Source organism: Haliotis asinina, chromosome 14 (genome assembly GCF_037392515.1).
Source record: "Haliotis asinina isolate JCU_RB_2024 chromosome 14, JCU_Hal_asi_v2, whole genome shotgun sequence".
Taxonomy (NCBI): Eukaryota; Metazoa; Mollusca; class Gastropoda; order Lepetellida; family Haliotidae; genus Haliotis; species Haliotis asinina.
In genome coordinates this window covers 48,826,462-48,841,368 of record NC_090293.1, presented here as the reverse complement: position 1 = coordinate 48,841,368, position 14,907 = coordinate 48,826,462, and the positions used below count along the sequence as shown (strand labels likewise).

Genomic DNA, 14,907 nt, shown 5'->3' with positions numbered 1-14,907 from the left:
CTATTATAAGCTTATTATCTGTACCTTCTGCAGCTGACAGGTTCTGTATGTAATACACGTTGTATGTGTTATCTGTGTTGGTGGTGCTAATGGCAATATGCACTATTATAACTGACTATTGTCAGTTGTCCATGTAACACATCAGTAATGGTTACAGTAACCATGTTGCCAACATTGAATAATTGTTACCAATTTTAATGTTACACTGTAACAAAGTTGCCAACACTGATGATAATGGGTGGTCAATCTTAATGGTAATCTGCAATGTTGCCAACATTGGTGATAATTAATGATCAGCCTTTGTAACAAGGTTACCATCTTGCCAACATTGGTGATCAATCTTTGTTATACTGTTGCTGCAATTGGTCATCAGTCTTAGTAACATTTTTGCCATAATGCCAAAAATGCCTCACTGAAAAGCATGTACTTAATAGAGTTGAAGTACAACTTTTAGAAAGATATGAAGTGGGCAACAGCTTAACCAGCCAATTTCAAAAGTCCTTGTCATGATATGAAGTGGGCAACAGCTTAACCAGCCAATTTCAAAAGTCCTTGTCATGATATGAAGTGGGCAACAGCTTAACCAGCCAATTTCAAAAGTCCTTGTCATGATATGAAGTGGGCAACAGCTTAACCAGCCAATTTCAAAAGTCCTTGTCATGATATGAAGTGGGCAACAGCTAAACCAGCCAATTTCAAAAAGTCCTTGTCATGATTTCTGCACAATATTTTGATCCTAGTATCAGCAATCTAACGGACTATACCATTGGAGCAGATTGTGCTTCCAGGTGTCATGTCTTTTTGTAAATACATATTTGTGTTAAAGTTGAAATCGTGCAATCTCTGTTGCTCGTGAAAATGGTGATGTCACTTGTTTTATATATTTAAATCTCATAATAACAGTCAATGTCATATTGGCAATGATGTTGGCAACATCAGGTTGTAACCATATTTCATATACTTTTGTTTTGTTGTGTAATCTCATCATATCATTGTCACGTTGTTCTCCATAGTGTCTTCTGTTCACAGTCTTCATCCTTGTAGTACTTACATTGAACAACAACAAAGAACACTGACTTGGTCAGCCATGTTAATCGTAAAAATCCTTGCTAGATCATTGCATATGAAAATGAAGAAATTATGTCTGATTGTTGTTTCAACATCATTGATCTGTGACTTCTAGTCTAAAGCCTGAGTATAGTAGAATTCTTTTCATTCTTTTGAACTCAGAAAACAGTAATCCTTTTAGAAAAGAATGCTTAGAATGATATTTTGATATGTAGATTACCAGGTTTAGGGAACAGACTGTTTCAATATTATTCAAGGTCAACCTGAAAAAAAAACAATTGAAAACACAGTTTCTTCTTACTTTGTATCCTGATCAAACATCAGACATTCTTCTGTTTGGAATGAAGTATTTTAAAAATCAATTATTTCTGCATCTGGTATATAAAAAAATCCTACCTGAATTTGGGGAAATATGATAGTCAGACTTGTGGTAAAAAAAGCAAAAAATGCTATTCCATTTATCAAAATATGTTCAACACTGATTGTCCATTATCTGTTCTTATCGTTACATGTCTGTTTAGTCCTTTGCACCAAAAGGTTCTATTTCACCAGACAGTAGAGTCATATTGTGTTTATATTTAGTTTGGTATTTAAGAATAGCAATGCTGTTGTATCAAATATTTTACTCATGACACATTTAGGAAAGAATGACACAACTTCCTTGGGCTTAGCTTGCCCAAAAAGTACTTTTTCTTATGACATATGCATAAATGACCTTGGCCCCTTGACCACAGTGACCTTGACATTTAGAAACATTTTTCATCATGCTATCATCCATCAATTAAACTAAACAATCATTCCTCCCATAAATTATTTATCAAATCAATTTGCATAATCCTTTCAAACCATCAGTATAGACCTTCACATGTCATCCCATCCAATTCAATTAGACTAGTATTAATCATTTTTATCCCTTTTCAGTGATTTATTTATGCTGGTTCATTTGCAATAAAGTGCTTGACCATTTTGCTTTCATGACCTGAAAATATTGACCAATTATTGAAGATGTTATGACAATATTATGTATATTGACAAGTTCTGAACACCACTTTGTATGAAGAAAATTAGGGACTGAAATGTTTATATTTCACTCTTTTCCCTATTAATTCTGTCAGTAAGCATGGTTACGCAATTGTATCTCATAGATTTAGACTAGTTAAATCACTAGTTAAATTTAGTTCATGTTAAAACATGTACTTAATTAGTACAATATACTTATTTTACTATTGAATATATATGATTTTTTGGTACAAAGAACATATTGAAAGTTATATAGACAACAGTTAAGTGTGTTTCATGATTGAATATACTTGAAAGTTTAGAAAGGTATATGAACAGTTCTCATGAAAACCTCTCTTTGGCCATTGTTAGCTAATAGCAATTGTAACTTTAATGACAAGTTGGATTGTCACTAACTCGTGTAATTGTTTTTGACTAGTGGATAAGAAGGGCCGGCGCTTGTCTCAGATTGAGATGATGAGGAAAGGGCTGAAGAAGGTGGAGAAGGCAGAAGGAAGTGACAGCGAGGAGGAGAAGGCAAGTAGTCTGATTGTTTGCAGTTTGGGATTCAGATTTGCTGTGGATCCAGATGTATCTTCCGAGCACAGATGCTTAGCACTGGACCTTAACATCTTGTTGTATTTGTTGCCTTCCTCAAATAAACACAGACATGCGTCATATGGTGTTAGTTTGAACCATAAATGAAGATAACTGATTAATTTCATATCAATATGTGTAATTATTATTCAAATTATCTGAAAAATATTGAATGCCTCAATTAAATCCAAAAGATTTAGACTTGCATATCTGTTGGTCTTGTAGTTTTTCAGATTGTTCACAAATTTTTTCATAAGTACATTTTGGAAAAAATAGTATTTCTTATAGATTTTTGTGATATATTTATTAAAGAGTTGTTTATATCATGTTTTGGTTGCATTTTAATTGTCTCATGGATGTGACTTTCAGATGTTGAAGAAGGTGATAATGGTATAATAATTTCTGATGAACGTTGCTCACCTGGGTTATATTTTGAACATTATATCAGCCATCACTTTGGTGAAATGCAATATTTGAACCCTTTTTCGGTTATTTTGAAAGTTTGTCAAGATAATAGCCACAGATTTTAATATATCCTAGTTTGTCCCTAATAAATTTATCATATTTAATACTGATTCCAAATTTGCTGTGTTAAGAAGCTGGCTGTGATATGCAAAGTTGTTGAATTGAATATAGTATTGTTGAACCAGGGGAGCTACAGTTCTGTGGCAATGGCCACCAGATTACACATGAAACATAAATTTACTGGTTGAGCAGTACGCAACATGCAACCTGTTCAACAGACTTTCCAGGTGAATATCAATGATGGGAGCTTTGCCTACATCTAATAATACGTATCTCTCATGCTAGCAGATGTTGTAATGTTGCAAAGACCAGAATGTGCAATGGAATCATACTTCCCTAAAACTAATAATAACATGAAAATAATGATAATGACAATTTTTGGGTTTTTTATGTTTTATTTAATCACAATTTATGGGTCTTCCTGTTTTCAATTGAGAAAAAAAGACAAACTTGGATTAAGTATTAAGTTTTTTGTCCTATACTGTATTCCATAAAACAGTCGTAGCATGACGATGATTGTAAGCCAATATTGAATCATAAAGTTACAATCACCTTGTCGCTATCGTGTTTTTGTGAAATGGGGCATTAGAAGACAGCAGCAATTTTTAGCTGGTCAAACTAAAAATGTTAAAATAGTTTTCTTCAAATTGATGTTATAACGAAAGGTTAATTTAGTATTAAAGCAAGATTTGGTCTGAATAATATTCAGGACCATAAGTTTGATTCCATTCCACAGAATTAACATGCTATATCACATTCCATTTTTCTCTGTGCAGTACCATTAACATGTCTTATTTCTCAATATCGGTCATATTCCATTATTTTTTCAGCCTTTGGTTTCATTTATGTTCTTGTTGCCTATCTTCCCTTTGCATTCCAGTTACGTGTCCAGTCTAACCTCCCAACTGTGATACCATAACATTTGAATTTTTTAACATTTCCATTATATGATTTTTAGTTATGCAATTTTACATTTTAATTTTTCACTTGGTTTTATGTGGTTTATTCACTGTTTTCATGTGCACATCACCCTTTATTTCAGTAAGAACTCACACTTTAACAATACTTTCACCTTCATTAAAAATCAGAATTCTTTTTCTTTGTTTTTCTCTACTGCTTTTTTGTAAGAAACTATTTTTGATCAAAGTTGGAAAATTAATCATTTCTGTGGTTTAAAACCGACAAGATATCTATTCATATATTATTTTAATACTCTTGTCATACATAATTTGTCATACAATTTATTAATATTTTATATTGCCCTTGCAAGCTGCATCAAATTAGAAATTAATCTTAGAAACTGAAAAAGAAATATTTTTCAAAGATTTGCATGTGTTTCAACTATGCAGCAATGTTGCCATCATGAGCATCTGTGATTCTCAGCATCCAAAGAACAGTAAAAATTGAGATCTTACATACAGATCAGATACATTAATAGATATTACTTGGTTAAAGAGGGTGGTGAACTAGCCTGGTGGTTAAAGTGTTTGCTAGTCACACACAAGACCGGGGTTCAGTTCCCACATGGGTACAATGTGTGAAGCCCATTTCTGGTGTTCCCTGGTGATATTGCTGGAATATTGCTAAAAGCAACGTAAAAGTAAACTCACTCAGTTTTGATGCAGCTTGCCTCTGATATCACTTCCCACACCAATGACACAAAGCTCCCAACATATTTTTGTTTTCTTTCAACTCTGAAAGGAGCGCTATGAAAGAGAAAGGTTCTCATACACTCGACGTGAAAAAGTGGAGCGGATAGAAGTATCAACTGAATATGCTGAGCTAGACAAGGTTAAATCTAGACTAGGGCTACATGTTACCTAGGCATTTAGAAATGTTGGCTTTTCATGTTTTTAGCCCAATTTTGGCGTGTGATCATATGATACGTGTGTTAGTGTTCTCTTTTCCTAGAGTGCTTGGCCTAGTTGAAGGGCATACCTCTCTTTGGTGTGTGGCCTTGTTATAATATGTGCACTATCGTTTTGGTCCAAACATTTTTCTTTCAGGAAGCCCTCATTTATGAGGGTTTCAGAAACCCTCATTTATGAGGGTATACAAGATTCTTAAGCTCATGCTTTAAAAGGATGTGCTGATATTTCAGTTCAAAGATATAAAAGATAAATTTTTGTCGTATATGATCAAGTTCTGGTCAACACTGTATATCTTGATCAGAATACCTTTCATGAGAATCAGTTGTTTCTTCATCTTTCTGTGTGAGCGAAAGAATCCTTGTATTGCCATGATGCTGATGTCTAAAATGACATCCTCAAACCCTCAATTGTGAGGGTGCAGCAGTAGCTATTCCCTCATCAGGGATGACCTCTAACCTAGACATTTTGACGGGTAATAGGGATGTAGTGTTGTAGATGCATTAGAACAGAAATATTTGTCATTTAGATCGTTTGTCTGTTTGTCTAAAATGTAAGCTTTTAGAAACAGCTAGAATCATCCTGTAGAGATTTCATAACTCTTTCTTTTTCAGGATTTTGAAAAGAGTATTTGAAAACTATTTTTAAGAAGTATTGAAATAACTTTTGTTGTGATAAAATTTAAGTAATTTGCGCTGTTCATCTAAATTTATGCAAATAAATTTGAATAATTTGAAAATATTCATATAAATTGTAAACAAACATTGCTGCAGCTGCTGTTATAAGATGCCCTTGCGCTTCTTGCATTTCAGGATAACTAGCTGAAGAACTTTCAAAAGTGAAATTTACTAACCCAGCTCAAATGAGCTCAAACATGCGTGATAATGAAACGTAACCAGATTGTCTTGTTAATATCAATAGCAGAAGGAATCGGCTCGCAGACAGTCAGTTGAGCTGGAGGCGCCTGTAAAGAAAGTATCTGCTGAAAAGCTGGAAGCCCTCGAACAGCAGACGCGTAGGGCATCAATGCAAATGCGTAGGGCATCGTTAGCAGAATGTATTCCTGACTGGCCTACGCTGTCAAAGCGACACGTCATTAAAGAGGTATAAATATATCGATGAAATAATTAACATATTTAGATACTCAAAAACTAACAGTGTATTTTAAACTGGAGAAACTTCCACAATATATATGTCGAGAAAGCTAACCTAACAACCCCTTTGCACCCGTACACAAATTCACGGTCAAAGACTAACTGAACTTGATGTTGTCGGCTGTTCTGATTTCTTACTATGCTGTTGATGTCACCAGCTTCTACCACTGCACATATAGACCCTACTAACATATCCATAAATCTATTCCTTCGTCGGGACATCAGCTTCATCACCAAGAGATGAAGAGATGTGTGTACAACGATGATAGTAATAAAGATTCTCCATTGCTTTTTCGTATGCTTGACATGTTCGAAGCATACAGAGTAAAGTTCAATCAAAGGCCTTGGATGGGTCGAGGGAAGTTCTCACAAGGTGGCAGAGTCATGAAGTTTGCGGGGAAGATATTATTAATAATAGTAATCATGAATCTCCTACGCATGCATGGTAAAGACAAATTTCAGTCAAAGGTGTTGAGGATGAGACTGGCCGAGGGAAGTTCTCAGAATGTTGCAGAACCATGAAGTTAAAGGGGAAGATGGCAACATAAGAGAACGGTCATGGTCCATAACTGCTTAACTTGAGTTTAAGATTAAATGAAGGCTCAAGATGTAGATTTTCAGTAGGGGGAGATGGAGTTCAGGGTTGCAGAAGATCGCAGAAATATAATCAAGCTGTTTGAAAGTTCCACAGAATGGTAAAATAGACATGAGTCAATGCACTGATGTACTGGAAGCCAATAAGATAACTTTGGAGTCAGTGCTAGATGAAAACTGACCACTTGATGCTCTGCTTACTTTCTTCTTCTGGAAAAGACTCATGTATTCTGCCTTTGTTTCCTTACCAAAGGATGACTCATTATGTCCATTTCTTTGGATAAGTAAGTATAAGAAACAGCATGCAGCTACAATGTTTTATAATTATCTGAATGAAGCTGCCAAGGTTTATGAAGTGTGAAAAGGTTTTTGCATGAACAGATTGAACTGTGCATGGATGAATGCGTTATCATAGTATGTATTGTATATGGTGTAGTGTATAAAGTATATATTGTGTATTGTATAAATATATGCACAAAGAGTTCTTTCCCTTGGAGATGGAGGAAGTTGTTTTGTATACAAGGTAAGCACGATCAGATATACCAACCTTGCTTAGTACACTGTGATTCAAATGCTTCATGACATCAATAGCCCGAATACTCCAGGTGCAATAGCTCACCTTACCGAGTTGTTTAAACTTTTCACAATATATCAAACCATCAAATCCAATTTTAAAATATGACTTACTTATGAAAAAATTAGTTTTAAACGATATCTTTCCAAAATTTGATTGGAGAGGATATGAATCTGGAACAAGTTGAGAATTTTTTAATTTAATGTTAAAACATGACTGCAACTGTTTTTGAGACTTGCTCACTAAATACCATGAAAATATTGCATTCAGCTTCACATTGCTGTAGTTTGTGGTGTCTTTTATGCAGGGTTGGTAACTCTGTCACACATGTTTGTATATGTAATAGATTGAAATGTACTTAGGAAAATGATTTTCAGTTTTAGAATGCATGTTGGTAAATAGTTAGATAGAACAAAGCTTTTTTACTGTAAACATTTACTTTCAGCTTCTATACCTTCTGGTTGTAGAAAGTATCAAATTCCTGATGCACAGAATGTTGTCCTCAAGCACATGAGAAGTGAAATATTGCAAAATCAGTCGATTCTCATTAAGTAGAAACCATGTAATTAGAAAAATATGTGAAGAGAGATATGTTATTAAGTTCTTTGTCAACTGAATAATGAAACTGAGAAAATATGCTCCTGGTCCTTTGAATCATTAATAATGGCACGTTAATCCAAACAACATTTTATCCCTTATCAAACAAACCCAAAGACATGTCCTATTTGAACACACTGAATCATAATTGCTATTATTGCTGATAAGGGGTGAGTTGGATAGCTGAGTGGTGAAAGCATTTGCTCATTAAGCTGAAGCCCTGGGTTTGAATACCCTCATGAGTACAATGTGTGAAGTCCATTTCGATGTCCCCTGCCATTATATTGTGGAAATATTGCAAAAAGTGTTGTAAAAGTAAACTTAATCACTTTGCTGATAATCACTTATATTTTGAGTTTCTTTGTAAACTCATATTTCAAAAAGCTGTACATTCATTTTAACTCTGAATTTCCATATTGTTTTAGATTACCTTTGGCATGCAACTTAATGAGTGTTGACTGCATCGAGTTTGTCATATCTTAAGAACCACAGCACCATATCACAGTGATACCTCATTTCAAATTTTAAATTTCAGTTTTATGTAAATCATTATTTTGAAATCACATCGATTAAATTTAACATACTTTTATGGAAGATGCAATGACGTGTAGTTATATAATACTGTATGGTTAAGAATATCATATATTAAACTCAGCTGTTGAAATTTTTTTTCTGAAAATTTAAATAGAAAATATTTGGCTTCACCAGATTACAGTAAGACACATTTTAACTTGGACAAACAGCATTCATGTTAGATACCATTATAATTTCAACACAATGAACAATAAAACCTATTTTGATGACAACAGGAGCCAGACAAGTTCTTAAAAGAGCTGGATGATGTCAAGTGTATTGAAGGGAAGGACCGCATTACCTTTTCGTGTGAGTTCTGTAAACCAAATGCCAAGGTGCGATGGTTCAAGAACAAGATGGATATTTTCCATGGCCACAAATACCATTTGACAAATGATGACCATGAATACAAACTGGAGCTGTATAATGTGAAGCCAGAAGATGGTGGCAAGTACACATGCCAGTGTAACGATGTTACTACATCTGGCTGGTTGTATGTGGAAGGTGAGAACTCTTTGAAATATTATTTGGTAATTTAAAGAACTAGTTGGAATAGTATTTCTTTGGTCATCAATGTGTGCAGATAGTTCTGCTTAAATGACGCAAACATATTTTTCATTTTATTCAGTTTAAATTTGAATTGAACTTGATGCACCAAGATTTTGATCAGAATTTTAGACCTTTCTCATTGTGGACTACATCTCATAATAGCTTGCACAACCTCAATGCCGTTTAGTAGTCTTGGGCTTGCAGGCCAGTGTAATTTTTGAAAGCTGGAGAGGCTTTACCTATTGACCAGCAATGTGTTGGTAACTGTCACCAAAACTGTCATTGATATTATAGGTCAAATGAAACTTTTTATCTTACAATATCAAGAAAATCCTAAACTGCAAAAGCATCTCCACACCCACTTAACACTTAGCACCATAATGTAATATTGGATTATTTTCCAAAAATTTTATATTTGAATTTATCCCATCAACAAGAAAGGTCATTTATGAGAGATTATGATGCACAAACCTAACTCCAGGGTTATCTTGAATGAGACAACAAACACATTTTATGCCTTGTGGAATTATTTTTGGTAGATATGAAGATAGGTCTGGCAAGACTGTTAAATATTTGCCCCAATAAAAACCCATTACACACATCGAAAATAGTGATGAGAATATTCAGCAGCTTTCTCTAAATTGAAGCATTCTACTAACTTAAAAAGTGTAAAAAGAGAGATGCTTTCTGATTTTCTAATTGTGGCATTAACCTTGCAGCCAAGGAGCCTGAGTACTACTTCACACAGAAGTTGCCACAGCACCATGAGATCACCAGGAAGAAGGCTGGCATGTTGGAGTGCTTCATCTCTGACCCCAGGGCCAGGGTCAAGTGGTACAAGGGAGATCAAGCACTGGAGGTAACATTTTGAATACCACTAAAAATTTTATGATGACAGTGTTTGGGTTGAAAATGAATAATTCATTCAGATCACTTTCATAGTTTCAACATTACTGGAATATTTCTAAGGGCTACAAGTAAACAGGAAACAAGTAATATATTTAAAAACACTGTAATATGTTAAATGAATGGTCAAAAAGATCACCATTACTGATAATTTAAGGCCATTCAGTACCATGACTGTGAGTGCAGTTTCACTGATGATGTAGGTTGGGTTTTATGATTTGACAACACTCTGCTTTTATCCCAATGAAATATTTTCAATGTGTTCAATAAAGAAAGACAATGAAAGAAAAGGGGTTGACTGCAGAAGACTTCACTTGAAGTATTTTCAAGTCATTTTTCCTGTTGCCATGATGACTGGTGAATAAAAAATTTCAATAATTTGGGTTGAACATAATTATCCATTAAGGGTTTTTATGCCCTCATCGTGTTTATTATAGCATTCATGCCATGTTATCTTGGCTGATAACAGTATGTCTCTGTTATGTTTGTCGTTTAATGCTGCACTCAACAATATTCAAGCTATATGGACCTACTCACATCTGGACCAGACAATAATGTGATTAATATCATGAGCAATATCTATGCAGCTTAGATACCAAGGATGGGCTTCATAGCTAGCATCCATTTTGTCATGACAGGCTAACGCTTTAACCACAACACCTGCCCCTGAGATTTTAAAACAGTTAGAAACATTGATCTTACAAATATGCTTAATAATGAATTGTATGAATAATATATCCTCTTTGATTTACACCCAGTCATATCATAATTTTAATACATTCATCATTTAATTATGTACATATACAACCATGACTAATTTGCCTATTTATTTACATTTATTAACATGCTATTTACATATTTACTATTCAGATAAAGGTAAGTACAATGTGAATATCTAGATGTCTAACCTCACACTGTTCACAAGTTTATACACACGAACATGTTTTTCATTCACGTTTTCCACTCATTTTCCTGTTCACCATCAAAGACTTGAGTTTTTCAACACAACACAGAATCTACCACTGGTCATCTATTTTGAAAGGTTATTGGAATCAAGCATGCATAAATAGTTCCCCTTTTACATTTCATGAAATACAACTATCAACAGATTTGACTCAAAATTCAATTTCAAAATGCTTTTTTTGTTTTCATGACATATGAACCTAGAGTAATCATTATGGATATTGGTACAACAACACTTTTGTTTTGCATGTTTTTTGTGTGAATTTGGATTGTTAATTAAGATTGTTTTCATCCTAGTAGTATGTTTTGACTGGCAATAGCCTTTCCAATGATGACCACAACAATACGTTGTTTGTAATCCAGAACACTTCCTTCGGCCAGTAGGATTCATTCACAAATTAACCCAGTTCACATCTTGCACATATCATAAAGATGTGTTGTTCCAACATTTCTTCGGACCTTGCACAATTTGATATTCCCTGACTAACTAATGGGTGAATGAGTGAGAGAAACAAGTTGTTTTCTGCACCACTGTTTGCAATATCCCAATGATGTCCTGCAGGACATGCAAAGAATGGGGTTAACACTTTGTAGCCATCACACAGGACCGATTTTTGTGAATGGTAAATTTTTTAATTTAATTATGCCAACTGAATTTGGAAAGGAGGTAAGATGAAGATCCACTGCCTGTTCCTGCACAAATACAGACACAGTCACATTCATAATGGTTTGACTTGGATGTTTTGAAATGATTCCTGGCAGTGCATAATTACGGGCAATGTTTTACGCACTCCTGACATTTTCTTTCCCTCTTCAAGATCAGCAGTTGGTGTGTATTGTCCTTCCATTTATCTAGTTATGTTTTCATCATCAAATACTTCAAATTGGTCATAGTTCTTCAACATTCTTCTCACACTGAGATGATGATGGTCACTAAACAGAAATGAACACCAAGTCCACTCTGAGCTGATTTCCCAACCCACCAATCCAATCCTGATTATGATTCAAACACAACCTAAGCACAGTGTTTCAGGAGACTCTTCAAGAGTATGCAACAGATGTGATGGTGTTTTTCTCAAAATTGGTTCAAGCATTGACCATCAATTTCCTTAAGTGGTATATTTCTTCCTGACTTCGAGGAGCCATCAACTTTTTGTTCCTCCTCTTGTCAAAGCTGTGGAACCACCTAGGCTGCCCATGAGCTCTTCTCTTCAATCTCTTCCTCTCATAGTCATCTGCTGACCCATGACCTTTGTGTTTCCTGGTATGTTTATTCTTCTGTTTGACTGACTCATATGATGGAAAGAGCTTGGCAGGGTAGGAGAAAGATCTTCCCTTAAGTCTGTCAAACAACCGCTCCTTTTCATAGAAGATCTTCATGACAGGATCTGACTCTGCCTTCAGTGGTTTGTATGGGTAAGTCTGTTCAAAATCTTCCTTCCTCCTGTGCATCTGTCTAATGTCATCCTGCAGATCTTCATAATCTTCAACCTGTCGCGGATGCAAGGATGCAGAAGGATCAACAAAATGGTATCCTCTAGGAGCTACAGCTTTTCTTCCACCATGAGCAAATGTAGGGCTGCTTCGACCAGTGTAATACCATTGGAGGAATGTACCCACAGAAGCTAGAGCTCCTGAAGGGAGAGCCATCTCTTTCCACAGGAGCTGTTTGATATCTCTAGCTTTTGGCCTAGGAGGTACTCTTACCTTGAGAAGGTAGTTGTCATACAGGATGAAGAAGACATCACAGTGCAGCCTCGGCCTAAGGAACAGAGATGATTTGATTCCTATTTTGGTATCAAACACAGCCTGCTCATCTCCCTCATCAAACTCCTCACCAGCTAATGTTAGTTTGTAGTTCGAGAGAGACAGCCCTGACTTCATTTCTACTCGTTTCTTGAAGGCTGCCACTGTTTCCTGAGCATACACATGCATTTTGTAGATGACATTTTGAGCTGTATGGATGAATACTGGATACTGAGTCAGTTTGAGGCTGACGTGAGAACTGAGATCCTCCACAGCTGTGACTATTTTATCTCTATTTGAAAGTTTATAGTCACCAAGGTACATATCATACACAGAAGCATTAGGGACACCGAGCTGTTCCAAGATAGCTTTCACTGATCGGACAGATCTCTTGGATGACACTTTTAGAATCTCAGTCACATCATCACCCAGCTTGAATTTCAATGAGACACCATACAAAACATCCGGGTCAGCATTTGACAGACTTAAATCCATCGTGATAGGAGGTGTCCTGTATGTTTGTTTCTTAAGTGTTTCAGAAAAGTCTACCTCTTTGCCGCCTCTGTAGATGCGGATCAGATTCACAGACACTCCAATGATTCCATGCAGTTTCAGAGCAACTGTAGACCAACGGTCAAACTGGGACACTTTGACCGTATGAACCTTGCCTGAATCATCAGTAATTGGCATTTTCTGAACACTCAGCTTGTGGTAAAGACCAATGGTTGATAGTTTCAGTGTATCATTGTCATCTATACGGTAGTATCCAAGGCAAGTGCTCCAGTTGACTACCTTTCGCTTGTGGTATAATACAAGGGTGTGTTTGGGTAGGTACAGGTCAAATAGGGACATGATGTCTGGGGTGTTCTTGGTCACTGTTCGTCGTAGCACTGTCCAAATAACATTCATTCCAGTCATACATGGATCTAGATACAAATGGTATGTGGTGCCCCAGAAAGTCTCAACGTGGACTAGCATATCATATAGTATATGCACCATGACGAAGATAGTTGAACTCTTTCCTATCCTATAGTTGAAGAGGTATTGTCTATTTTCTAATGGCTGATCCTTGAACAGTAAATCAAGCCTCTCCATGGCCAAACCTCGTTCCTGCTGGAGCCGAAATTTTAACTGAAGAACTGTCATCAATAATTCAACCTCCATCTCAAATTTCATATTCAGCTGTTTGATTTCAATGCTGACCTTCACCAACTCTTTAGGCATAATCAAGATGGCTGCCCCAGGTTCCACCTTGTAGAACTGGGAGATGTCCATGGGATGGTTGGTTCCAGGTTTCAGCATCATCAACTTATGGCTCCTTTGGTCATACTGAAGAGTCTCCTTGGTCAGTCGTAGAATCGTTGACAGATCATCGCTGATGACCGGTGTGTACAGGTTTAGTGTATCTGGGTCTTTGTATGACCACATGACCAATTGCTGACCCAGTACACCATCAAGGTCAAGGCCATCCAACAATGAACTGTGATCTAGCCCATCATCACTGTCATCATCCCTTTGTAATGCTTCCAGTTTCCTTTGTCTCTCTCTCCTCTTCTGTAACAAGCAGATTCATTCTTAACACTTTACATCTAAATAATAGAGTCAGAAATTTCAAATAATTGAGTAATTCAAGAAAAGTACATTAAGATGTGTTTCTATTGAAATCAATTAACTCACTTTCAGTTTTGAAATTTTAAGCATAAATTACCCATTAGTTATTCTTGATGTGGTCTATTAATGAATGTGTGAACATCAAATTTGTGCAGTTTTGTATAGAGACCCAATTTACTGAATACATTACAAAGTATGAGTAATTTTGTTAGGTAGGCCTCTGAATATAATCTTACACAACCCAGAACAGTATCAAATACAACCCAAAGAATGAATCTCAACATTCTTAGAAAAATATGAGAATTAATTCTTGAAACCAAATACAACTTTTACAGTGACTTACCCTTTCCTTCACCCTCCTTCCCCGAGGGTCTCGGAGCTCAAGTGGATTGTCGTGATATATTCCATACATTGTTGTTCAGTCTCAGCTCATTTTACCTCAGTGTCTTTCTTTCTAAATGAAATCTTCTCAGATTATTCCATGTCCTCACAACTGACTCACTTTCTCAGTGATTTGAGAAATTGCTGTGTGACAAGACAGTGACTAGCTGTCGGCCATGTTTGCCTGTGTTGCTAATACAAA

General features: G+C 35.8%; 2 protein-coding genes across 2 annotated transcripts in view; one reads left to right on the top strand and one right to left on the bottom strand.

Moving 5' to 3' along the window:
• LOC137260909 (twitchin-like) overlaps positions 1 to 14,907 on the top strand; it is a 151,998-nt gene that overhangs the window by 73,559 nt on the left and 63,532 nt on the right. The window contains exons 24-27 of the mRNA XM_067798445.1: positions 2,507 to 2,604; positions 5,979 to 6,161; positions 8,786 to 9,053; positions 9,818 to 9,957. Coding sequence (XP_067654546.1) covers positions 2,507 to 2,604; positions 5,979 to 6,161; positions 8,786 to 9,053; positions 9,818 to 9,957 — 689 coding nt within the window. The remainder of the gene's footprint in view (positions 1 to 2,506; positions 2,605 to 5,978; positions 6,162 to 8,785; positions 9,054 to 9,817; positions 9,958 to 14,907) is intronic.
• On the bottom strand, positions 12,054 to 14,736 carry LOC137261962 (uncharacterized). The gene is made up of 2 exons (XM_067799770.1): positions 14,668 to 14,736; positions 12,054 to 14,267 (listed from the first exon to the last, which is right to left on the bottom strand). Exons 1-2 carry the CDS (start codon positions 14,734 to 14,736, stop codon positions 12,054 to 12,056), a joined length of 2,283 nt encoding a protein of 760 aa, XP_067655871.1.